Source organism: Chrysemys picta, chromosome 20 (genome assembly GCF_011386835.1).
Source record: "Chrysemys picta bellii isolate R12L10 chromosome 20, ASM1138683v2, whole genome shotgun sequence".
NCBI classification, from domain to species: Eukaryota; Metazoa; Chordata; order Testudines; family Emydidae; genus Chrysemys; species Chrysemys picta.
This window is the reverse complement of record NC_088810.1, coordinates 11,138,592-11,164,624: the sequence shown is the minus strand read 5'-3', so window position 1 is coordinate 11,164,624 and position 26,033 is coordinate 11,138,592. Positions and strand designations below refer to the sequence as shown.

The window sequence follows — 26,033 nt, the reverse complement described above, 5'->3', positions numbered from 1 at the left end:
CTTGATGGCATGAAGCCACTTCAGTGCAGCAGCATCAGTCTGCAGGTGGAAACGCCATCCCCAAACGTATGGGCGTAGCTTCTCCAGAAGTGTACACAATGGCATAACATTTCTTTTCGGTGATTGACCAGTGGCTTTCCCTCTCAGACAGTTTTTTTATGAGAAACACGACAGGATGGAATTCTTGATCTGTTTCTTCCTGCATTAAAACTGCTCCCACACCATGCTCAGACGCATCTGTGATTACTAGGAATGGTTTGTCAAAGTCTGGGACCCTTAGCACAGGGTAAGACATGAGTGTTGCTTTAAGCTGGTTAAAGGCCTTCTGACACCCATCAGTCCACTGAACTGCATTTGGCTGTTTCTTTTTGGTTAGGTCTGTCAGTGGGGCGGCGACTTGGGTGTAGTGCGGTATAAATTGCCTGTAATATCCGGCCAAGCCTAAGAAGGATTGGACCTGTTTCTTTGACTTTGGGACAAGCCACTTTTGGATAGCATCCACTTTGGCCTGTAGGGGGTTGATAGTTCCTTAACCCACCTGGTGTCCAAGGTAAGTCACCCTGTTTAGGCCTATTTGACACTTTTTAGCCTTAACAGTTAGCCCTGCCTTCCTTATGCGCTCAAATACGTTTTGTAGCTGTGCCAGGTGTTCTGCCCATGAATCAGAAAAGATGGCCACATTGTCAAGGTAAGTGACTGCAGATTCTCCAAATCTACAAGTTTTTGGAAGGTGGCGGGTGCATTTTGCAACCCGAAAGGGAGCACATTAAATTCATACAGCCCGACACGGGTAATGAAGGCTGACCTTTCCTTGGCGGATTCATCCAGCTGTACTTGCCAGTACCCTTGGTTAAGTCTAAGGTAGAGATGAACTGCTCACGTCCCAGTTTCTCCCATAGCTCAGCTGTGCATCGCATTGGATAGTTGTCTGGGCGAGTTACAGCATTTAGCTTATGGTAGTCCACGCAAAAGCGTATTTCCCCATCTGATTTGGGAACTAGAACCACTGGAGATGCCCATGCACTTTCAGAGGGGTGGATTATACCCATCTGTAGCATGTCCTGGATCTCCCTATAGAATTATAGGAGTTTTGGTTTGAGGAGCCACCCGGTAGGGTTGGGCTCTAATTGGGTGAGCATTACTTGTGTCAATGGGGTGGTATGCCCGTTCGGTCCATCCTGGGTTGTCTGAGAAAATTGGCACGAAGTTAGTGCACAGGTCCTTGATCTGCTGTTGCTGTATATGTCTGAGTGTCATGGAGAGGTTCACCTCTTCCACGCCACCGTCACTTTTTCCTTCGTAGTAGACACCTTCAGGCCCCTCAGCATCATCTCCTCCCTGGACTGTCAACTGAAAAACCTTGAATTCTCTGGGCTTTAGAGAATTAACATGGTATACCTTAGGCTTTAGGTTTGAGGTTGGGGATGCTATGAGATAGTTAACAACTCCCAGGTGCTCTTGGACCGTAAATGGCCTTTCACTCAACACTTCCATCTTATGAGCCTGGAGCGCCTTCAAGACCATGACCTGGTCCCCTACTTTGAAGGAATGCTCTCTGGCATGTTTATTATACCAGGCCTTTTGCTCTTCCTGAGCATCATTTAGGTTTTCTCTAGCAAGAGCTAAAGAGTCTCGGAGGGTGTTTTGTAGGTTGTTTACACAGTTCAGAATGTTAGTTCCTGGAGAAGGTGTAAACCCCTCCCATTGCTGCTTCGCCAACTGTAATGGCCCCTTAGCCTTGCGGACATAAACGAGTTCAAATGGTGAAAAGCCCAAACTTGAATGTGGTACAGCCCTGTAGGCAAAGAGCAACTGCTACAACACTAGGTCCCAATCGCTGGAGTGTTCATTCACAAATATACATATCATGGCCCCCAAAGTTCCATTAAACTTCTCCACCAGGCCATTTGTTTGGTGGTGGTAATGGGAGGCAACCCCATAGAATCATAGAATATCAGGGTTGAAAGGGACCTCACGAGGTCATCTAGTCCAACCCCTGCTCAAAGCAGGACCCAACTAAATCATCCCACCCAGGGCTTTGTCAAGCTTGACCTTAAAAGCCTCTAAGGAAGGAGATTCCACCACCTCCCTAGGTAACCGATTCCAGTGCTTCACCACCCTTCTAGTGAAAAAGTTTTTCCTAATATCCCACCTAAACCTCCCCCACTGCAACTTGAGACCATTATTCCTTGTTCTGTCATCTGGTACCACTGAGAACAGTCTAGATCCATCCTCTTTGGAACCCCCTTTCAGGTAGTTGAAAGCAATTGTCAAATCCCCCCCTCATTCTTCTCTTCTGCAGACTAAACAATTCCAGTTCCCTCAGCCTCTCCTCATAAATCATGTGCTCCAGCCCCCTAATCATTTTTGTTGCCCTCCGCTGGACTCTTTCCAATTTTTCCACATCCTTCTTGTACTGTGGGGCCCAAAACTGGACACAGTACTCCAGATGAGGCCTCACCAATGTCCAATAGAGGGAAATGATCACATCCCTTGCTCCCAAAGTGCTGTTAGCCTTCTTGGCAACAAGGGCACACTGTTGACTCATATCCAGCTTCTCGTCCACTATAACCCCTAGGTCCTTTTCTGCAGAACTGCTGCCTAGCCATTTGGTCCCTAGTCTGTAGCAGTACATGGGATTCTTCCGTCCTAAGTGCAGGACTCTGCACTTGTCCTTGTTGAACCTCATCAGGTTTTTTTTGGCCCAATCCTCTAATTTGTCTAGGTCCCTCTGTATCCGATCCCTACCCTCTAGTGTATCTACCACGCCTCCTAGTTTAGTGTCATCTGCAAACTTGCTGAGAGTGCAGTCCACACCATCCTCCAGATCATTAATAAAGATATTAAACAAAACCGGCCCCAGGACCGACCCTTGGGGCACTCCGCTTGAAACCGGCTGCCAACTAGACATGGAGCCATTGATCACTACCCGTTGAGCCTGACGATCTAGCCAGCTTTCTATCCACCTTACAGTCCATTCATCCAGCCCATACTTCTTTAACTTGGCGGCAAGAATACTGTGGGAGACCGTATCAAAAGCTTTGCTAAAGTCAAGGAATAACACATCCACTGTTTTCCCCTCATCCACAGAGCCAGTTATCTCATCATAGATGGCAATTAGGTTAGTCAGGCACGACTTCCCCTTGGTGAATCCATGCTGACTGTTCCTGATCACTTTCCTCTCCTCTAAGTGTTTCATAATTGATTCCTTGAGGACCTGCTCCATGATAATACTTAGTCCTGCCATGAGTGCAGGGGACTGGACTAGCTGACCTCCCGAGGTCCCTTCCAGTCCTATGATTCTAGTCTATGATTCTAACTGTGGAAGAGCTTGGTGACAGGATGGCCTGATGTGGTGAATCACTGGAGATTAACTACACAAACTGGGTATCATCCCACAACTATATTTGGGTTCAATGTGAAAACAGTAATTCATTGTCCTCGGCCAGTGTAACACTGGGAGGCAACTTTCAGAGCAAGAGAGCCTAAAATACAATGCCACTCAATGTCATTTTCTTACTACTACTTCCTCTACTCCAATGGGTTTTACACATGATTGGTTTCCTTTTACATAATAAAAGCTGGCTGCCTTCCAGACTGCAGTCAGAGTGAGACAGGGTATGTGGTGTAGAGGCCATAGCTTGGGGAAAACACCTGCAGGGCTTGGCTTTGCACTGTGCCAGGGGAGAGCTGAGGGTAGAAGCACAAGGCTGAAAGAGGTGAGCAGGATGGGGGATGTTGCAGAGTTTATCCTCAGACAGACGAGCACTCCACTACCTAGGTGGAAGGAGGCCTAAGAGAAGGATAGTTTAGCATCCCTCCTGCAACCTCTTATTCAGAAGTATCTGTTTGAAGAATTGAGTGTTGTGAGAGTAGAATAAACTTATTAATTTTACATAAATAAATAATATGTAAATATGTGTGAGAAAAACGTTTGATGACTTCAGCATTTTTTTGCAATATGTCATTCATACTTAGGCCCTTCCCTCCCATTAGCCTTAGGCCCCTCATAACCGTAATCCGGCCCTGGCGATGGGATAAACATGGTTTCAATCCCTGTGGAGTGACTATGTTCCAGAACCTCGTTACTGGTAACTTTATCCGGCGGTGCGATGCAGTGCATGGCACACAGATGTTGTAAATGGAACTCATCTAGCAGTTTAACAGAGCAGGTCCAGGTCTCACACCCAGCTCACAATTAGACAGCTTTATAGACTTTTAACTTCGTTTGAAGCTTCCAAAGGTTGCCCAGTGATGAACCAGCTTTGTTGCTATGACTTGTCAGCACTTTGTCTGTAGTAGCAAGGTTACGACAATACATACACATTGATTTACCAAATTCAAATATAAAGCTGAAGAATTATTAAATAGTAAAATTAAGAGCTTTTTTAGTCAGAGTTTAAAACTTTATAATTATGGCTACTGATATCATTTATAATTATGGATGCCGTAACAGCCCAAGGCCTCTGCTTACATTTTTCTCACATGAATAATTTTTTTGGCAAGTTTTTTTCCCCTTACATAGATTTGCTAAAACAATGCTCCTGCTGACAGGACACAGGTGATGTTTTGTTCCTGGAATATGTCGTGCTGGAAGATTTTAGGTAACAGGAGAAGTTAATTAGTATGACAAACATGAAATTGTAAAAGTCCCTTTTACTGGGAAAAAAAAGGTCAAGATGACATGAAAACACAAATGACAAGGAAATTGTTTAAACAGCAAAACCTGTGTAAATTGACGCTTGCGTATATGTGTTGTACTGGTTACATGGACAAAGGCTTAATGCTGATTGGAGAAAAGATAATGAATATGTTATGTGGAAATGGACAAGGATCCAAATGAAGGGAGGGATCCAAGTTGGAGAAGTATTGGAGCAGAAACTGAAAGAACAAGACTGAAGGACCAGGGATCGGCAGGGATCGGCAGCTTCATCGGAACATGATGAAGTTCAGATGAGCTTCCCAGTACCTCACATGGCGAAGAAATATTTGATAATGGGCTTTGCAATCTAGCAGAAAAAAGTCTCACAAGATCCAGTGGTTGGGAGTTGAAGCTACACAAATTCAGACAGAAAATCAGGCACTGATTTTTAACAGGGAGAGTATTTAACCATTGGAACAACTCACCAAAGTCATGGTGGATTCTCCATCACTGGCACTTTTTAAACAAAGATGGGATGTTTTGTTAATTGATCTGCTCTAGCTCAAACAGGAATTAATTCAGGGAAGGTCTCTGGCCCATGTTTTACAGAGGTCAGACGAGTGCATCACACTGACCCCTTCTGGCCTGGGATTCTATGGAGCCATGAATACAAAGCAGCTATACGCTCCACTGTCTTGGGGGCCCACAAAATGTGCAATTCTGACCGGATATTAAGAGTACAGCTGACTGGAAAATGGCATTTTCCTGCTGCCTCAAAACAATTTGATCTTTGGAAACAAAAATTAGGACAAAAATGTCAAAAAAATGGAAACTTTTGATGGGAGAAAAATCTCAGAAACATTCAGTGTCAAGAAAACTGCAGTTTTTGGTTTGCTCCTGGCTGGTTCTCATGGGGGACTTCAATCACCCTGATATCTGCTGGGAGAGCAATACAGCGGTGCACAGACAATCCAGAAAGTTTTTGGAAAGTGTAGGGGACAATTTCCTGGTGCAAGTGCTGGAGGAACCGACTTAGGGGCAGAGCTCTTCTTGACCTGCTGCTCACAAACAGGGAAGAATTAGTAGGGAAAGAGCCGTTTAAGAGCCGAGCTGCCCGAGCGCTATGGGCTTCAGGCAACCCCCTTGCCTCCGGACCCTAGTCGCCGGCCGGGCACTTCCCCTCCTGGGCTCTGGCAGCGCAGGGTCCGGAGGCAAGGGGGCTGCCCGAAGCCGTTAGCGCTCAGGCAGCTCGGCTCTTAAACAGAGCCGAAGAGTCAGGGGAGGAGCTGAGCCTCCGGCCGCGGCGGCTCTGCTCTTCCCCTGACTCTTCAGCTCTATTTATGAGACGAGTGCTACGGGCTTCGGGCAGCCCCCGCGCCTCCGGACCCTGCGCCGCCGGAGCCCGGGAGGGGAAGTGCCCGGCCGGGGGCACAGGGTCCGGAGGCATAGGGGCTGCCCGAAGCCCAAGCGCTACTGGCTTCACGGTTTGCCGGGCAGCCTCCAGACCCTGCGCCCCCGGCTGGGCACTTCCCCTCCCGGGCTCCGGCTGCGCTGGGGAAGCACTGGCCAGGGGTGCAGGGTCTGGGAGCTGCCCGGCAAACCGTGAAGCCGGTAGCGCTCAGGCAGCCCTTTTCGCGTGGCTGGGAGTGGGAGGGAGGAGGGGGCGGAGTTAGGGTGGGGAAGGGGCGGAGTTGGGGCGGGGCTGGGTGTGGGGAAATGGGCGGAGCCAGGGCCCCATGGAGGATCCTCTTTTTTTATTTGTCAAATATGGTAACCCTAATATAAAGCCTTTCAGCTTTTGAATGACTAGGAGGCAGGAGCTGACAAAACAGAGCTATTCCCTGTTGTGTTCTCTGCCCCCCTGAACAAAAAGGCTTCACTGAAAATCAGCATCTTAAAAGAACCATTAAGAATCTTTCAAAAGAACAGTCCAACCATGGCTGCTGTAGTGACACCCTTGTTACATCAGGTCTGGTGTTTGTTTAAGGTTGGTGTTCCTGTTTCATGTGCATGTGTAAATCAAGCAGACCTTGCTTATTTTTTTTCCCCTTAAAGTGCTCAGAGTTTAGGGGAGGAAAGTGAATGAGATTCTGCTTATACCAGGTCTGAAAAAGCAGAAGGGACCAAAATCTATTCTTGTGCAAAAATCTTTTCCCCCTGAAGTCAATAAGGCTACCCAGGTGTAACTGTCAGCAGGAATTGGCCTGTGTTCTCATTCCCTTCTCGAATCACAACCCAGGCTTACCCAACATTGGCCACTTGGGAAAGAAGTTACTTTGAGTTGGGGCAGAAGAATGAGGACTAACTTCAGGTTTATTTAACTTTAAGTTTTTGGAATGAAACTCAAAAGAAATCAAATGTGAGGTACTTTTATGATGGATTGAACTGTTAGAAAACCAGCAAATGGACAGAACCTGCCTTTAGCCTATTCAGCCAGTGTTTCTATCATAGCCGGCTAAGAAGTGGATTTAAAATCCTTGAGGGAGAGGGGAGGGAGAAACCTGCAATATTGTGTGTTGAGCTTAGGGTGACCAGATGTCCCAATTTTATAGGGACAGTCCCGATTTTTGGGTCTTTTTCTTATACAGGCTCCTATTACCCCCAACCCCCTGGCCCAATTTTTCACATTTGCTGTCTGGTCACCCTAGTTGAGCTTCCTCCAGTGCTTTTGCAACCCCTTAAAAGTACAAAGATGTGTTGGCCTGTAGAACTAGGCTGAGCACAAGGAAAGAACTTGGTCGGCTGTGCATCCCAGTACAGAAAAATACATCAAAGGAAAACATTGCATTTCTTTGATTTTTAGTAGAGTTCAATGCAGTATTGAACCCAGCGCATCATGACTCTGAAGCCCCTCGCTGGAAGGTTCTGTAAAAGTTAAAGGACTGGTATCCAGAATGGGATGTTTTGTTTTGTTTTTCCTACAAATGTGTGGGAATTCGTTCCTTATAAATGGGAGGGGAAATCGTTCTGACTGGAGCTGGATAGTGTGCGTGCAGGTTCTATGCAAGCTCCCCCCCACACTGCTCTGGTACTGCCTCTTCCCCCCCGCCCCTTCCCCCAGGCACTCACCAGTTGTCCAGAAACGGGACCCAGCACACATAGAAGATGATGGTGACGGGCACTAGGACCCAGGAGGCACAGTCCTGAAGCTGCCTGCCAGCCTCAGCCAAGGAGAGGGACAGAGGGAGCCTCTTCCCTCCCTGAGAGCTAAGCAGAGCTCTGGAGAAATCGGGAGGAGCAATGCCTGCTCAAACCACACCCACGGCTGGCACGGGTTCCCGTGGTAACTGGATTTTTAGTGTCCGGTCACCAGAGCTAACCGGATCCCTGGCAGTGTGTTCCTGCAGCGCGGGGGGACGCAGCCGGCAGCCGGCTGAGCAGGGCCAGCTTTAGCAAGTGCGGGGCCCGAGTCCTGGGGCTTGTACTCACCGGGCGGTGCTCCCAGTCTTTGGCGGCACTTCAGATTGCCGGCCGGGGAAGGAGGGGCGCGGGGCTACTGCGCTCCAGCCGGAGCTTCAGCCGGGAGAGCGGGACCGTAGGGCTTGCAGTGCTCCAGCTGGGGTCACAGGGCCGCGGCGCTCCGGCCGGGGATGCGGTGCCGCGGGGCTGTCGCGCTCCAGCCGGAGCTCCAGCAGGGATAGCAGGACCGCGGGGCTTGCCGCGCTCCGGGCGGCACTCTGGCCAGGGGAGCGTGGCTGCCAAAGACCCCGGAGTGGACCGCTGCCTGGGTGAGTAAAAAAAATTTAAAAGGCGCCTAAGGCGCAGGGCCCTCTTAGCCGTGTGGCCCGATTCCGGGGAATTGGGCGAATCGGCCTAAAGCCAGCCCTGCGGCTGAGCTCCTGCCAAGCCACAGGCGGCTGCTTTGCCTTTCCTGCTGGCAGGAGCGCTCCAGCAGGGCCACGAGAGCAAGCTTGCTCCCCGCCATCACCCGGCCCTGGCCGTGCCTGGCCGCGCCCCCTGCCTGACCAGTAGGGCCTAAAAAATAGGAGGGCCTAAGGCTAGTATTGTGTCCAGTTCTGGGCACCGCATTTGAAGAAAGATGTGGAGAAATTGGAAAGGGTCCGGAGAAGAGCAACAAGAATGACTAAAGTTCTTGAGAACATGACCTATGAAGGAAGGCTGAAGGAACTGGGTATGTTTAGTTTGGAAAAGAGAAGACTGAGAGGGGACATGATAGCAGTTTTCAGGTATCTAAAAGGGTGTCATAAGGAGGAGGGAGAAAACTTGTTCACCTTAGCCTCTAAGGATAGAACAAGAAGCAATGGGCTTAAACTGCAGCAAGGGAGGTCTAGGTTGGACATTAGGAAAAAGTTCCTAACTGTCAGGGTGGTTAAACACTGGAATAAATTGCCTAGGGAGGTTGTGGAATGTCCATCTCTGGAGATATTTAAGAGTAGGTTAGATAAATGTCTGTCAGGGATGGTCTAGACAGTATTTGGTCCTGCCATGAGGGCAGGGGACTGGACTCGATGACCTCTCGAGGTCCCTTCCAGTCCTAGAATCTATGAATCTATAGCCTTATGAGCCTAATGGGTAATCTGGCACTGCACATTGCAGTCACACTGGGCTGGTCACGTGTTGAGGATGGGAGAGGAGCTGTGGGGAGCCGCAAGCCCTGGTGTCCCGACTCCCGCCCCCCCAGCCCTCCAGGCAGAAGCCAGGAACATGGGGCTGAAGCTCCAAACCCCAGTGCTGCCCCCAGATCTAAAGCCCTGAGCCCTGGTGCTCCCGGGGGACGGATGGACAGAGGGACACACACACACTCTCTCTCTCTCTCTCTCTCTCTGAAGTCCATAAGGTCTTGTTCGGAGTTACGGACATTTCAGAGTTACGGACAACCTCCATTCCTGAGGTGTTTGTAACTCTGAGGTTCTGCTGTATCATTGGGTTGTTTATAATTTTTTAAAATAAGCGTAGACTATCCACCTTTAACCACGTATGTATTAACTTTTTAAATTTTAGGCACCCCTAGAACGCTGGCGCCCGAAGGAAGTGCCTACTGTGCCTAATTGGAAATCCAGCTCTGGCTACAAGCAGTAGTCTGCCAGCTGGAGATTAACCTGTATGGATCTTGATTTGTATGCAGAGTTGTAGTCATGCTGGTCCAGGATGTAAGAGAGACAAGATGGGTGAGGTCATATACTTCTGTTGGTGAGAGAGAGACCAGCTTTCAAGCTTACACAGAGCTCTTCTTCAGGCCTGGCAAAGGTACTGGAGTGTCATAGTTAAATACAAGGTAGAACAGATTGTTTAGCATAAGTTAACACTTATTTCAAGGGACCATTCAAGGTTAAGTGGCCTGTTAACACCCCTCCAGTCCTGGGGAGTGGGAAGCTGGAGGGGAGGAGGTGAGCAGTTGGTAAGACAACTCCCACCTGTTTATGCTCTCTGTATGTGTGTATATATATCCTCAATATATGTTCCATTCTATATGCATCCGAAGAAGTGGGCTGTAGTCCACGAAAGCTTATGCTCTAATAAATTTGTTAGTCTCTAAGGTGCCACAAGTACTCCTGTTCTTCTTTTTGTGGATACAGACTAACACGGCTGCTACTCTGAAAAGTTACAGATTGTTGTACTAAGCTGTAAATCCAGTGTCTCTATTTGGTTCACGATTTTCAGTGTCTAGCAGAGCTATGAAGTTAAGCTCCCAAGATCGTCTTCTGAAGGTGTTGTGCAGGTTTCCTTTGAGGATGGGGACAGAGAGGTCAGATGTGGAGTGATGGCTTTCTGGAGTCTTCGCCCAGGCAGGGCCATCCCTACCCAGACACAAAGTACGCAGCTGCATAGGGCACCAGAAAATTTGGGGCAGTGAAAGGTATGTTGTGGAGTGATGGTCTGGTTTCACCCACACAGCTGTTGTTGGGGCATTTAGTGCCCTGGATGAGGTGCCCTCCATGTTGTGATAGGTGTGTGTAGGATGGGACGTATGTGGGGGGGGCGGTGAAAGGTATGTTGTGGAGGGTGTTGATCATTGTAGCAGTGGGGATATAGCTGCAGGTTTTAAGTCTGTTGTCCTGGCGGGGTCTAGTGCTGCTTTGAGCTGGCGTGTCCAGCTCAGAGGATGAGCTTGGCGAAGCTGGGGGGCTGTTTGAAGGCCAGAAGAAGGGGTTCAGGGAAGATTTCTTTTAGGATGGGGTCCCCATCAAGTGTGGGATGTAATCGTTTGATGATGATACCCCGTATGGTTCCAGTGTGGGGTGGTAGGTGACAACTAGGGGTGTGCGGTGGGAGGGGTTTTTATTTCTGTACTGAAGCAGGTTCTCATGGTGTATTTGGTGGCCCATTCCAGGATGAAATCTACTAAGCAATTACAGAGCTGGGTGGGTGGAGGGAACCTAGTGCTGGGATAGCAAGGGGCCGTGGGTCAGGATCGAGGGGCACCGGCAAAATTGTGGGGGGATTAGCCCAGGGCTGGGATAGCAGGACTCTTTGCAGGGTAGGTTAAAATTAAGGAATTTCTGTCTTGGGACATTATGGGCACCTCACCCCTTGCTCTGAAGCGTTCCACACTGGCCCTGCCAGCAGGCCCGGTGCAAGGAAGTTTCGCTCCCTAGGCGAAACTTCCACCTTGCGGCCTCCCGCCCACCCTGCGGCAGCTAACCACGCCCACCCACCCCTCCCACCCAAGGAGCCCCCCCCGCGGCAGCTAACCCCACCGGGGGAGCCCCCCCTCGCAGCAGCTACCCCCCTTGCAAGCTCCCCCTCCACGGCAGCTAACCCGGCCCAGGGAGCCCCACCCCGCAGAAGCTAACCCCGCCCCCCTTCACGGTAGCTAACCCCACGTGGGGAGCCCCCCTCCCATGGCAGCTAACCCCGCCCGGGGAGCCTGCCCAGCTCTCCTCCGCTGAGCACACTGACGCTGCTCTAATTCTCCTCCCCTCCCAGGCTTGCGGCGCCGATTGGAGGAGACTTAGAGCGAGGGCTGTGTGCTCAGCGGAGGAGGCAGCGTGGAGGTGATCTGGGGTGGGGAGCAGTTCCCCTGTGCGCCCCCCTGTTACTGTGGGTAGCCCTCCCCGTGCCCCCGCCCCAGCTCACCTCCACTCCACCTCCTTGCCTGAGCGGGCTTTTAGGAGCCCTCAACCACTAGGCGCCCTAGGTGGCCGCCTAGTTTGCCTAAGTGGTTGCACTAGCCCTGCCTGTCAGAGGCCTGATACCAAGCTAGATGGGCCCATGGGTTTGATCTGGCAAAGCAAGGGGCACATCGCGTAGATGAGTCCATTGATCTCATCCACAATGGCAGGGATGGGGCAGGTGGGCCAGGCTGAGCTTCAGCTGTGGAAAAAACCAACCGAACAGTGGAAAAGTTTGTAAAAACGTTTATTGCTTTATCCCCAAATCAGCAGGGCTGGCCAGAAATGGACAACAAGAAAGCAGCATTTCAACTGTTGAGGGTAGCATTTGTAAAATAGCTGCTGGGAAGCATGTCCCACACCTGGTTGTGCTGGGTGCGTAACATTATTTCGGGCAAAGGTGGCCACAAGAACAAAGGGATATAAACTGACCATCAGCAAGTTTAGGCTCGAAATTAGACGAAGGTGTCTAACCATCAGAAGAGAGAAATTCTGGAACAGCCTTCCAAGGGGAGCAGTGGGGGCAAAAAACCGAACTGGCTTTAAGACTGAGTTTGACAAGTTTATGGAGGGGATGGTGTGATGTTTGGGGGGATGGGATAGCTCAGTGGTTTGAGCATTGGCCTGCTAAACCCAGGGTTGTGAGTTCAATCCTTGAGGGGGGCCACTTAGGGATCTGGGGCAAAATCAGTACTTGGTCCTGCTAGTGAAGGCAGGGGGCTGGACTCAATGACCTTTCAAGGTCCCTTCTAGTTCTAGGAGACAGGATATCTCCATTAAATTTAAAATTTTATGTATATGGCCCATGCTCGACTGCTAATAGCAAATATACCCAATGGCCGACGATGGGACACTACACGGGGAGGGCTCTGAGTTACTACAGAGAATTCTTTCCCTGGTGTCTGGCTGGTGGGTCTTGCCAACATGCTCAGGGTCTAACCCAGGGGTGGGCAAACTCTTTGGCCCAAGGGCCACATCTGGGAATAGAAATTGTACGGCGGGCCAGGAATACTCACAAAATTGGGGTTGGGGTGCGCAAGGGGGTGAGGGCTCTGGTTGGGGGTGTGTGATCTGGGGTGGGGCCAGAAATGAGGAGTTCAGGGTGCGGGAAGGGGCTCCAGGCTGGGGTGGAGGGTGGGGTGCGGGGGATGGTCTCTGGGGGATGCTGGGGATGAGGAGTTTGGGGTGTAGGAGGGTGCTTCGGGCTGGGACAGAGGGGTTTGGAGGGCGGATCAGGGCTGAGGGTTAGGGTTGGAGCGTGGGGGGGAGGCTCAGGGGTGCAGACTCAGGGCAGAGCTTACCTCAGGCAGCTCCCGGAAGCAGCGGCATGTCCCTTCTCTGGCTCCTACGCTGAGGTGCAGCCAGGTGGCTCTGCACACTGTCCAGTCCGCAGGCACCGCCCCTGCAGCTCCCATTGGTTGCAGTTCCCGGCCAATGGGAGATGCAGGGGTGGCTCTTGGGGCGGGGGCAGTGTGCAGAGCAAGGCCCCCTGGCTGCCCCTACACATAGGAGACAGAGGGGGGCCATGCCATTGCTTCCGTGGGTCACGTGGAGCGGCCCCCGACCCTGCTCCCCAGCTGGAGTGCCAGAGTGGGGCAAGACCCAGATCCCACTCCCCAGCGGGAGCTCGAGGGCCAGATTAAAATGGCTGGTGAGTTGGATCTGGCCGGTGGGCCGTAGTTTGCCCATCCTGGGTATAACTGATCATCATATTTAAAGTAGGGAAGGAATTTGTCCCCACGTCAGATTGGCAGAGACCCTGGGGATTTTTTGCCTTCCTCTGCAGCATGGGGCACAGGTCACTTGCTGGTTTGAACTCTGTAACTTGAAGTTTTTAAATCATGATTTGAGGATGTCAGTAACTCAGCCAGAGGTTATGGGTCTATTGCGGAGTTGGTGGATGAGATTCTGTGGCGTGTAATGTGCAGATCAGACTAGATGATCATGATGGTCCCTTCTGGCCTTAAAGTCTGTGAGCCTAATAGAGATGGGCAAATAATTGATTTTTTAGTTCATTTACAATTTTGAAAAGTCAGGGGGAAAAAACTGTTCTGGGCTGGACCGAAAATGTAACTTTTCGTCATTTTTGGCTCATTGAAAACTTGAACAAAAATTGTTTGGGGTTCAAATGAACCATTTCATTTAAATTTTGACCACTTCAAAATGTTTGGGGATTTTTAAAAAATAAAATAAAAGGAAATTTTGAAATTAAAATTGAAACATTTTTTTTTTTGAAAATATCAAAACAAAGCCCTCTTTTTTTTTTCCCCCCTTAGATTTTTTTCTTAATGAGCAATTTGGCAAAAATCAAGACAAATTTGTGGAACGTTTTGGTGTCACCAATTCTGCAGTTTTGGCCAAAAAATTTCAACCAGCTCTAGTGCATAATTCCTTTGGATGCTTTTGATAATGCAACCCTGACGGTAGATAGCTCTATACAGTGTGTGTGTGTGTGTGTGTGTGTGTGTGTGGGCTGAGATATCCAAAGCTGGGAACGTGGTGCACCCAATTCCCTCACACAGCTCTGGACACATCAGCCCAGGGTTTCAGCCACACACATGGCCTGGTGAGTCCCAGCTGCCTCCAGCACTCTGTGTAGTGGGAATTCCTGGGCCAAACCCACGCTGGCGCCGTCTAATGTGCAAGGACCAACGGAGCTTCCAGGTCAGTTCGCACGATGTTAGAAGCGTGGCTAGAAGAGAAAACACGTCCGGGCATGAGCTGGGACGGATGCCCTGGCTGCCTCCTTGTAACAGAGTCCCTCTGTACATCCTCCTGGGACTCTCTTGGCCGCTTAGACCGCTCTGCTTCTCCCCACGCCCCTGAGCTGGCTCTGTCTACCCAGCTCGCCCCAGGAAGGGGAAGCAAAGATTCTGGCACTGCTTCCCCTCCCACCCCCAGGACTCTGCACCAGTTAGATCCAGTTTGGGAGGCAGACGATCCCAGTTCCCTGAATAGGTGGTGCTGGCTGACCTGGACCTGCCCTCTCCCCCTGTTTCTGAACTCCCAGGTGCCATGTTCTTCTGCCCCCAGTAGCCCCACACCCAACCCCTGTGACCAGCTGCCCCCTTAGCACTGGTGCCATCTTGCTCCCCAGCCACCCCTCCTCCCTTGCCCCCCATCTCCCGTTCCACATGGGGAGCTGCTCACAGTAGCCACTCCCTCCACCACTCAATCCCACAGCCCAGCCCCACTGACACATAGCTCCACCCCTTGTAGGAGGGGCCTGGCTGGGAATAGGAAGGGAAACTCCACCCACAAGGGAGCGGGGCTCAGTTTGTGAACAGGCCCAGGCCCTGCTAGGTTGTGGGACGGCTATAGAGCTGAAGGGGCAGCAGTCCCTATCAGATGACCCCCTTCCAAAGCCAAGCCTTTTCACTTCCTACAGCAGGGGTGGGCAAACTACGGCCCGCGGGCCGGATCTGGCCCCTCAGGGCTTTGGATCCGGCCCACGGGACTGCCCCCCAGAAGCGCTCTCCAGAAGCAGCCGGCACCACGCCCCTGCGGCCCCCCAGCGGGGGAGCAGAGGGCTCCGTGCGTTGCTCTTGCCTCCAGGCACCGCCCCCCGCAGCTCCCATTGGCCGGGAACAGGGAACCGTGGCCAATGGGAGTTTTGGGGGAGGTACCTGGAGGAGGAGCAAGGGCAGCACACATAGAGCTCTCCGCCCTGCTCCCCCAGGGGCTGCAGCGCTTCCTGGTGCGGCGCGGGGCCGGGGACAGGGCAGGCAGACAAGGAGCCTGCTCTGGCCCCGATGGGTGCCACTGCCATTCCAGAGCCCAAAGCCCTCCTGCAGCCTGCCCCCCAACTCCATGCCCTAAGCCCCCAGCCTGCTCCTTGCACCCCTCTTGCACCCTAACACCCTGGCCTGAGCCCCCTCATACACCCCACACCCCTGTGCACTCCAACCCCCTTCCCTGAGCCCCCTGCCGTACCCTGCACCCCTCCTGAACCCCAACCCCCTTCCCTGAGCCCCCCATACACCTCACTCCCCTCCTGCACCCCAACCCCCTGCCCTGAGCCCCTTCCTGCACACCGCACCCCATCCCACACCCCGCGCTCCCTCCCGCACCCCAACCTCCTGCCCCAGCCCTGCATACAATTGCTCCACCCAGATGTGGCCTTTGTCCCAAAAAGTTTGCCCACCTCTGTCCTACAGGATGGGGGAGGAGAGTGCTGTTTGTGACATTTGCTGAGAGACCAGGCTCTGATTAGCTGCCCTTCCCCAGCAAGGCAGAATCATGAAAGAAAAAAAAGCCAATCAGGTGGGGGAGGGGGCATGTGTGGTTTTCCCACTGCTCTGGAGAAGGGTGTGAAAACCCAGAGTCAACAGGGAACAAGCCATCGGGTTGGCTGCTCTGGGTATGACCGTGCCTCCATTTCCTCCTTAGTATAACTGGGATAATACCCTCCTCACTGCCACATTCTAGTGGTATATGTTTACATTATAGGAGGGTGGGCTGAGCGACTGGCTATATATATATATATATATGTATATATATATATATATATATATATCATACACAAAAGCTATCTTAAAAGAACAGTAAGGTTGCTAAGTCACTTGGTCAAAACTTAGGAAATGCCACAGTTAAGGTGGCCCTGTAAAAACTTAATTCAGCCCCCTTTTGCATATGCATTATTGTGATACAATCTTTTATTCTCCACTCTGGCAGAGGAGAGGCATCTGGTGGGTTAGAGCAGGGGGGCTGGAAGCCAGGACTCGTGGGTTCTATGCCTAACTCTGTGGGAGGAGTGGTGTCTAGTGGTTAGAGCAGGGGGAGCTAGGCATCAGGATGCCTGGGTTCTAGTCCTGGCTCTGGACAGAAGTGTGCTGTAGCAGTTGGAATGGGAGGGGTTGGGGTTCTGTTCCACTTCATTTCTGTGCCTCAGTTTCACACTCTAAAACTGGGATGATACTACTTACTCTCCTTGTTGCAGCACTCTGAAGGTAGATACATTTACATTATAGGCTGGGCTGGTGGCACCATCTATGGTTAAGGTTTCCTAACAAGACCCTATTTTCAGTTGCTTATAACTTTGCCAAACTTCAACTGTTCAGGCTGAAATTTCCCATGCTGGGCCTCTGCCTCAGGTTGTTTTGTTTTTTAAAGTTACCCTGAGGCAAAACAACTAAAACAGTTTAGAATTTTCTGAGAATGAAATTAAGGAACAATACCTTGTTTTGCTCATGTTAAAAAAAAATCTTTCCACAGTCTCTTTGAGAAGCTCGAGCACCTCCATGTTTTGGAGCAAGGACTTAAAATTTAGTGAGACAGCCACCCTGAGGTCAGGGAGGTGCCTTTTGCCACCACATTGAAAAAAACCTAACTTTGAGCAAATTATAAGCGTCTTAAAAATCTCAGTTTGCACATGCTCAGTAGAGACTTTGAGTTTTACAACTAAAATCGCCAAAAATTCCATCCTCACTGAGCATGCTCCAGCCCCTCCTCACACCCCCTACATGTGACCAGACTGCACATGCACCAACCCCACGGAGCAACTGAGCATGCTCCAGCCCAAGGCTGCTGGAGCTGACCAGTACTTTCCCTTCAACTGTTCCTCCCAGCAACTAGGTGCGAAACGGAGAACACTATGTCTCCTGTGCTTTCTGTGGTCCCCCTGCTGGTTTCCAGCATGGAGGAGGAAGACACAGCAAGAGGGGTGCAGAGCTGGGCACAGTAGGAGGAGAGAAGAGATTCAGGGAGGGGGCAATGGGGCAGGTTCAGGGGCAACCTTAATTCAGCCCCCTTGTGCATTTGCATTATGATACAACCCAGGAGCGGTGCCAGGGTTTTTGCCACCCTAGGCGTCAGCGCTCCTCCTCTGAGCATTCAGCGGGGGGGGTCCTTCCGCTCTGCATCTTCGGGGCACTTTGGCGGCGGGTCCCGGCACAAGTGAAGGACCCGCCGCTGAATTTCCGCCAAAGACCCGGAGCAGAAGGACCCCCCGCCGCCGAATTTCCCCTGAGGGCGGCAAAATGCCGCCCCCCAAATCCTGCCACCCTAGGCAACCGCCTAGGGTCGCCTAGTGGAAGTGCTGGCCCTGATACAACCTTAAGTGCAGTAGTCCCCAAACTTTTCATTGCTGTCGCTCCCCCGCCCCCGCTCCCGGGGGGCCTGGAGCAGGGCCGTAGCTGTGGACTGGCAGGGGCGGGGGCTAGCAGAGGGGCCCTGGGAGCAGGGCCAGGAGTGGAGCTGGGTGGTGTCCTCTCCCTGCCCCCACTCTCCGGGGCTGGCCTGGACCCCAGTCGCACCCCCCGAAGATCTCTGCGCCCCCAAGGGGAGCACACACCACAGTTGGGGGATGGCTGCTTTAATGATATTTTAATGATATGATCACTGACTATTTCTCCACAGGATCCGCACCACTGTCAGTGAATGGGGAGTTATTGAAGAGTTCTTTACATCCCCTTGGGCATTTCCAGGGCACTTGGACTAATCGTATCTGAGTGCTTCGCAGTCATGAATGGATTTTTCCGCACCCAATCCCTGTGGGGAGGCACTAGCATCCCTATTGTACAGCTGGGGAACTGAGAGACAGAGATTTAAGGCCAAAATTGTCAAAAAGTGTCTACTAATTCTGGATGCCCAATTTGCGATGGTTTTCCAGAGTGCTTAGCATTTCCATAGCTCTGTCTATGATCAAAGCCCAGCTGCCCTTGACCTCAGTCACGGCTGGGAGTGTGCAGCACCTCTGCAAATCAGACCCAAGGTCTCATAGACTTTAAGGTCAGAAGGGACCATTATGATCATCTAGTCTGACCTCCTGCACAACGCAGGCCATAGAATCTCACCCACCCACTCCTGGAACAAACCCCTAACCTATGCCTGCGTTATTGAAGTCCTCAAATCATGGTTTAAAGACCTCAAGGTGCAGAGAATCCTCCAGTGACCCATACCCCACGCTGCAGAGGAAGGCGAAAAACCTCCAGGGCCTCTGCCAATCTGCCGTGGAGGAAAATTCCTTCCCGACCCCAAATATGGTGATCGGCTAAACCCTGAGCATGTGGGCAAGACTCACCAGCCAGCACCCAGGAAAGAATTCTCTATAGTAACTCAGATCCCACCCTATCTAACATCCCATTACAGGCCATTGGGCATATTTACCTGCTAATAGTCAAAGATCAATTAATTGCCAAAATTAGGCTATCCCATTATACCATCCCCTCTACAAACTTATCAAGCTTAGTCTTGAAGCCAGATATGTCTTTTGCCCCCACTACTCCCCTTGGAAGGCTGTTCTAGAACTTCACTCCTCTGATGGTTAGAAACCTTCATCTAATTTCAAGTCTAAACTTCCCAATGTACAGTTTATATCCATTTGTTCTTGTGTCCACATTGGTACTGAGCTTAAATAATTCCTCTCCCTCCCTGATATTTATCCCTCTGATATATTTATAAAGAGCAATCATATCTCCGCTCAGCCTTCTTTTGGTTAGGCTAAACAAGCCAAGCTCTTTGAGTCTCCTTTCATATGACAGGTTTTCCATTCCTCGGATCAACCTAGTAGCCCTTCTCTGTACCCATTCCAGTTTGAATTCATCCTTCTTAAACATGGGAGACCAGAACTGCACACAATATTCCAGATGAGGTCTCACTAGTGCCTTGTATAACGGTACTAACACCTCCTTATCTTTACTGGAAATACCTCGCCTGATGCATCCCAAGACCGCATTAGCTTTTTTAACGGCCATATCACATTGGCGGCTCATAGTCATCTTGTGATCAACCAATACTCCGAGGTCCTTCTCCTCTTCTGTTACTTCCAACTGATGTGTCCCCAATTTATAACCAAAATTCTTGTTATTAATCCCTAAATGCATGACCTTGCACTTTTCACTATTAAATTTCATCCTATTACTATTACTGCAGTTTACAAGGTCATCCAGATCTTCCTGTATGATATTCCGGTCCTTCTCTGTATTGGCAATACCTCCCAGCTTTGTGTCATCCGCAAACTTTATTAGCACATTCCCACTTTTTGTGCCAAGGTCAGTAATAAAAAGGTTAAATAAGATTGGACCCAAAACCGATCCCTGAGGAACTTCACTAGTAACCTCCTCCTTCCAGCCTGACAGTTCACCTTTCAGTATGACCCATTGTAGTCTCCCCTTTAACCAGTTTCTTATCCACCTTTCAATTTTCATATTGATCCCCATCTTTTCCAATTTAGCTAATAATTCCCCATGTGGAACCGTATCAAATGCCATACTGAAATCAAGGTAAATTAGATCCACTGCATTTCCTTTGTCTAAAAAAATCTGTTACCTTCTCAAAGAAGGCGATCAGGTTGGTTTGGCACGATCTGCCTTTTGAGAAACCATGTCTCAAATCAGACACCCAGAAAATGAGAAACCCGGAGTTACTGACCCACTAGGAGAACAACGGGTTAAGTGGCTTACATCACATAGGCAGAGGCAGGGATAGAATCCAGTTCTCCAGGGCAGCATTCACACCACAAGACCCTCTGTTTTTTTCCTTCAGGCCCCTGCATCATGCTCTATAAACCTTCCAATCCCCCGTAATTAATTGGAGCCTGGACATAGTGGTCAAGGGGGAGGGCCTTTAGTTTTGCGTAGGCCTAAACACACCCTTCAAATAGTGCACACCTCCCAACTTCTGCCATCAATGAGGCCAGGGGTCCTACAGACAACAGCCTCTATCACTACACAACCCTGATTCATCCCTGAGCAGGTCCAATCTGGGCATTGAAAGACCGGGTACAAATTGTCTGTGATCATGGAATTAAAGATCCTAATGCACATGCACAAGGGGACTGAATTAAGATTACACAGGCAACCTTAATGCTGGCATTTCCTAACTTTTTGAGGGTTTGATTGTGGAAACATAAAGTTCTTTTAGTGTAGTTTGAATTTTCTGTAACATTTTTGTTTGGTTTCTCTACGTACAGTGTATTTCTAATCAAAAGCCTTTGAGATTGTACTCTTGCTAAAAGCTGCCCTTGGAATCTTTCTTTGTTGACCCATTTTTTAAACAAGTTTTCTATCCATGCAAAATTTACTAGTGAGGTTTATCTTGAATAGATTTGTGGTAACAAATAAATTGGGGGGGGGTGGATTTCTGATCATTTTTTGCCATTTTTCATCGTAACTGAACTTTTATGAACCAGTGGATAAATGTTAAGTGCTGCACAGATACATCATATGCTCATGCATCTAAAAGTTATGTGCCGTACACATAAGCTTGATGGGCCATGTGTGCAAAAGCATAATGGGTGTATGCTTGTAAAATAGATACTGTGTGTGCATAAGCATGTGTACAAATAAGCATGATTCATAGATTCTAGGGCCATTATCTAGTCTGATCTGGCTAGAACTGGCCAGAGAATCTTACCCAGTAATTTTTCCATCAATCCCATAACTTCTTGTTAAAGTGATAGCATAGCTTTTAAAAACACTTCCAGTCTTGACCCAAAGATTGCAAGTAAAGGACAGTCTGTCCCATCCCTCGGTCAGCTGTTCCAACAGTTAATTCTGCTCACTGTTAAAATGTGCACCTTATTTCTAGCCTAAATTTGTCTTGCTTCAGGATCTCCCTGGATCTCATTCTGCCTTTTTCTACTGGATCAAAGAGCCCTCTCTGGTCAGAAATCTCCTCCTTCTAGAGGAGGTCCTTACAAATCATGATTAAGTCACCTCTTAGCCTTTGTTGGATAAGTGAAATAGATGCAGCTCCTTTAGTCTCTCGCTCTAGGGTGGGATTTCCTGACTGTGGATCATTCTCGTGCAGAACTGGTCAGGAACTTTATGACAAAACAGGTTTTCTTCAGAAAATGCCGACCGGCCAAAACCAAAACTTTTCATGGGAATGAACCAGTAACAACACATTTTTTGTTGAGATAGTTTTCTCAGGTCCAGGATGGAATTTCTGACCAGAACCAGAAAAAGATCCGCCCCAGAAAAGCCAAGAGCCTGGCGGGATGGACAGTCACCTTGGATGTTGGAGAATGACAGAGCAGAGACTTGAACAGCGGTCATCTATTTTGCAGGCAAGTGTCTTAACCCCCAGACTACTGGGTAGTCTGGGGAGAAGCTTTCTCTCCATGAAACACTTTGAAAGGTGTTGGTTTTGTCTCAATGCGGAATGGGAAATTTTTTGAAATCTTGAGAAGTTTTGCAGGACAGGAAATATTTCCCGTCCACCTCTTCTCTTGTAGCTCTTTTCTGAACCTTTTCAATTTGTCAGCATCTCTTTTTTAAGTGTGGACCTCTGAACTGGACCCAATACCAGGAATGAGCTCATAAATGCCATACATTGAGATAATACCATCTCCAACTTGACATTCCACTACTGATGCTGATGGGTCATGCACATAAAACTGATGGACTGTATGCACCTGGGAAGTATTAGCGCCATTGTATAAGGCATTGGGAAGACTTCATCTGGAATACTGTGTCCAATTCTGGTTACCCCTGCTCAGGAAAGATCAGTTCAAACTGGAACAGGTGCAGAAGATGGGTGAGAGGATGATCAGGGGGAATGGAGCCTATCTTATGAGCAGAGACTGAAAGAGCTTGGTTTTTTTAGCTTAGAACGCAGGATGAGAGGAGATATGATTGCCCTCTGTAGATGCATCAAGGACTAAACATCAGGGAGGGGGAGGAGCTATTGAAGTTAAAGGACAATATTGGCACCGAAACAAATGGGGATAAAATGGACATGAACAAATTTAGGCTGGAAATTAGCAGGAGATTTCTAGGGGAGTGACGTTTAGGAAGGAATGAGGGCAAACAACCTAACTAGTGTTAGATGGAGCTTAATACATTTATGACCGGAATTATAGGACATATTAGCCTGTGATAGCAGGGACTGGACTCAATGACCCAGGAGGTCCTGTCCAGTCCTATGCCCCCTAGATGGGATGGACTATATGCAATTAAGCTTCAGGGACTATGTGAACATATAAGATTTCTCTGTCAGGGTCTATGCTATTCCATCTGATTTTACCCTACAATGGGAAAGAGGTTTGTTGATGTCCTATTGCTGATGAATAAAATAATCTGTCATCAGGGGCTCTCCTACTAAAATTACATTTTAATTTAAATGAAAAATCACAAAAGAAACACATTTTGTTTCAAAAAATTTCTGGGGGGAATTCAAATTTTTTAATTTCATTTCAAATGCAAACATTTTGTTTCTTTTTGTTTTTTTACTCCTCCCCTTTTTTCCATTTTTCCAGTAGAAGAGGAACAGAAAGGGCTGAAATAACCAAATGGGAAAAAATGGCCTCCAAACAAAATAACCTTTTTAAACAGTTTTCAGTTAGGTTAGTTTCAAACATTTTTCCTAAACTACCCAAATAATTTTGACCAAAGCAAAAATTGTCCATGGAAATTTCTAGTTTGGTCAAAAAGACATTTACGATTAAATGGGTTGACTCTATTCTCCCTTTTATTCCCTTCATAGATCAATTGCAACCTTTTGCCCAGCATCCAACCCCATGCTTAAGCTTTAATAAAAACCTAGGAAATTAAGTCACAGAAAACTTTATTGTAAAGCAATTAGAGTTAATGAAACCAGCCCAGTTAAACCATCAGATGTATGCAGAGCTGACGCCGTGATGTATTAGAAAGAGCAGGTCACTTACCAGCCAGAGAAGCATCTTGCCTTTGCACGTCAGTCACTGTGGACAGAATCAAAAAAGACAGAGAAGCCCCATTGAATCCCCTTCTACTACAGCCTGCTAGTCCCAGGACAGGATTGTCCCTACACTCTGCTAGTACCCAGGGTTTATACAACCAGCCCAACTCTGTATCCCAACTACAAGCAGAAATTGCTAGGCACTGACTGAACAAGCCGCATTTGCAGAGCCACTCACCATCCTAAAAAGTCCCTGGCCTTCCAGGCGTCGATGACCTCGGCGATGCTCCCCACGATTTTCCCGCTGGGCAGCCGCAGGTCATCGGAGACGTCGCCATTGAAGTTCCCACAGGGTGCACACAGCTTGTTAGCCAGGCTCTCACCCACCTTCAGCGTCACCTCCCCACTGGGGCTGAACAGAACTTGCATCCCCGAGGCCTGGACCACGGCCACACCGCCCTGAGATTCGATCACAGACACAGCATCGGAGACGTTTGCCAGGAGCTGCACGGAGCGCCCATTCACCTGGAAAGCACAGATGGGGAGGTCAGGGGAGAGCTGGGGGATGTGGGAGTCAGTGAGATGGAGTAGCAGGGACTGAGCTAGAGTCCATGGACCATGTTACAAGTCAATGGGGTCTAGAATAAGATCTAGTGGATGCAGCTGCAGGGGGACTCCTGGGCTCTGTTCTGGGTTCTGGGAGGGGTCTGGTGGTTAGAGCAAGGAGAGCCTGTAGTCAGGACTCCTGGGTTCTATTCCCAACTGCTCAGCTGACTCCCTATTTGACCTTGGCAAGACATTTGACCAGTTTATGCCTGTGTTTCTGGGGATATTAAGGCCTGTCCCATTCAATGGTCAAAGCAAATTGAAACCTTAGTGGGAGATCTCCTTGCATTCTCCGAGAGCAATAGGGAAGGGTACTTTCATAGAATCATAGAATATCAGGATCGGAAGGGACCTCAGGAGGTCATCTAGTCCAACCCCCTGCTCAAAGAGCTAGAGAGAGATAGGGCCATGCCCTTTTCTTTCAGCAGACATAGGGATCTCTATTTTCTAGAGCTGAGAGGGAAATTGTTTTCCCATCCCATGAAAATAATTGAGATTTTGCCATTTTTTGCCATCCTCAAATGGGAAGAAAAGTCAAAATGTTGAAAAAAACCTGATAATCTGAAAATTGTTTTGGATCAGATCAAGTAAAATGTTTCATTTCCATAACTTTGAAATGATTCGTTTTGATTTTGATTTTTAAAAATGTTTAAACTTTTTTTGTTTTTATAAATTAACTAACATTTCTAAATGAGAAGTTGTTTTGAACTGAAAACCAAAACTTGTCATTTAGAAAAGGTCAAAATGGGACGTTTCAACAATTTCTTTACGAATTTTTGAACATTTTTTTGAATTGGGAGATTTATTGAAATTGACCCTCCCAAACAGATTCGGTTTTGACAAATTGATATTTCCTGATTGAAAAAAAAATTGTCTGAAGATTCCCAACAAGCTCTGGTATTTTCCCCCTCCTGCCCCTTACTTTAGTCCCAGGTAGGGGTTATGGGGATTAATTCACTAATAGTTATCAAGGCCTTGGAGACACTAGATCAGAGTGAAGGATTGTTCACTTGGGCTCCAACTGATGTAGGAAGCTTTTGCCCCCTTGGCTCAGCATGTTCCAGCCGGCCCCCTCTTACCCAGGTCTCCATGTTATTGTTCACAGTGATAAGAGCTTCTCGGAAAAAAACAAAGATGACCGCACAAGCTGGTATTCCGTCATTGGTGCATTCGCTGATGTCTACCACCACCTTGAACCAGGCAGGAGAGCTCTCGTCACAGAGCGAGGCCACTTTGTACGTCCCACTGTAGAGGAGTTTCCCCTTGGCACCATCAAAGGTGGTGAGGTAAGCGCCCGGAGAGACCATGCACCGGCCTTCCTGCTTCACACATCCATGCATCCCATCCCTGAGCACGCAGATCTCGCCAGTGGCGCAGCTGTTTTTCTCACAGATGAGCCCACCTGATGGGTGGCAAGTGCATTTCTCTGAGCAGTCACTGGAGATGACATTCTCCCTGGACTGAGGGAAATTCCAAAATAAACAACTTTCTAAAACTTTCTCTTAGGTCAGATATTAGCCTCCCAAGATCAACAGCAATAGTGTCAGAATACCTAGGGAAACTCTCACCAAGAGGAGACTAAAGACCAGATGGGGAAAGACAAAGGATGAAGAGAATGACCAAATAAAGAACAGAAAGACAAAGGCAATGACCCAAGAAACAAGGAGAAGATACAGGACAATGGTGAGGATCAAAGAAACACTGAAACTTTAAATGATGATAATGTCAACCAAAGAGGATATCAATCAAAGAAAGAAGGAAAAGACAAAGGATGTCAGTGGTGACCCAATAAAGAAGGAAAAGACAAAAGACAATGGACATAACTCAAGAAACAAGGACAATTATTTTGTATTTATTGTGGTAGTGCTTAGGGGCCAGTCAAGAATGAGGCCTCATTGTGCCAGACACTGTACAAACATACAATGAGAGAGCCCATGCCCCAAAGAGCTTAACATTTAAGTAGACAAGTCAGGCACAGTAAAGGGGAACATATAAAGGATAAGCATGATGACCAAAGAAAGAAGGAAAAGATAACAGAAGAAGGTGCTGACCAACCACAGTCAAGAAGGAGGGCAACAATGACAGATCATGATGACAGGCCACAGAAATGA

The 26,033-nt window shown here is 48.9% G+C and overlaps 1 protein-coding gene across 4 annotated transcripts in view; it reads right to left on the bottom strand.

The window, feature by feature from the left end:
* Window positions 1-11,945: 11,945 nt before the first annotated feature.
* The window catches only part of LOC101946571 (IgGFc-binding protein-like), a 30,385-nt gene continuing 16,297 nt past the window's right edge, over window positions 11,946-26,033 (bottom strand). Inside the window, exons 11-15 of one of the 4 annotated variants that reach the window (XR_010594096.1) lie at window positions 25,002-25,382; window positions 23,555-23,841; window positions 23,324-23,359; window positions 14,155-14,407; window positions 11,946-14,115 (exon numbers count right to left, since the gene is read on the bottom strand). Coding sequence is in view for 2 of the 4 variants with exons in the window: in XM_065574379.1 (XP_065430451.1) it covers window positions 14,350-14,407; window positions 23,555-23,841; window positions 25,002-25,382 (726 nt within the window). In the remaining 2 variants the exon portion in view is untranslated. Of the gene's footprint in view, window positions 14,408-23,323; window positions 23,360-23,554; window positions 23,842-25,001; window positions 25,383-26,033 lie in introns of all 4 variants that reach the window. The other 3 variants (XR_010594095.1, XM_065574381.1, XM_065574379.1) reach the window with 3 other exon arrangements.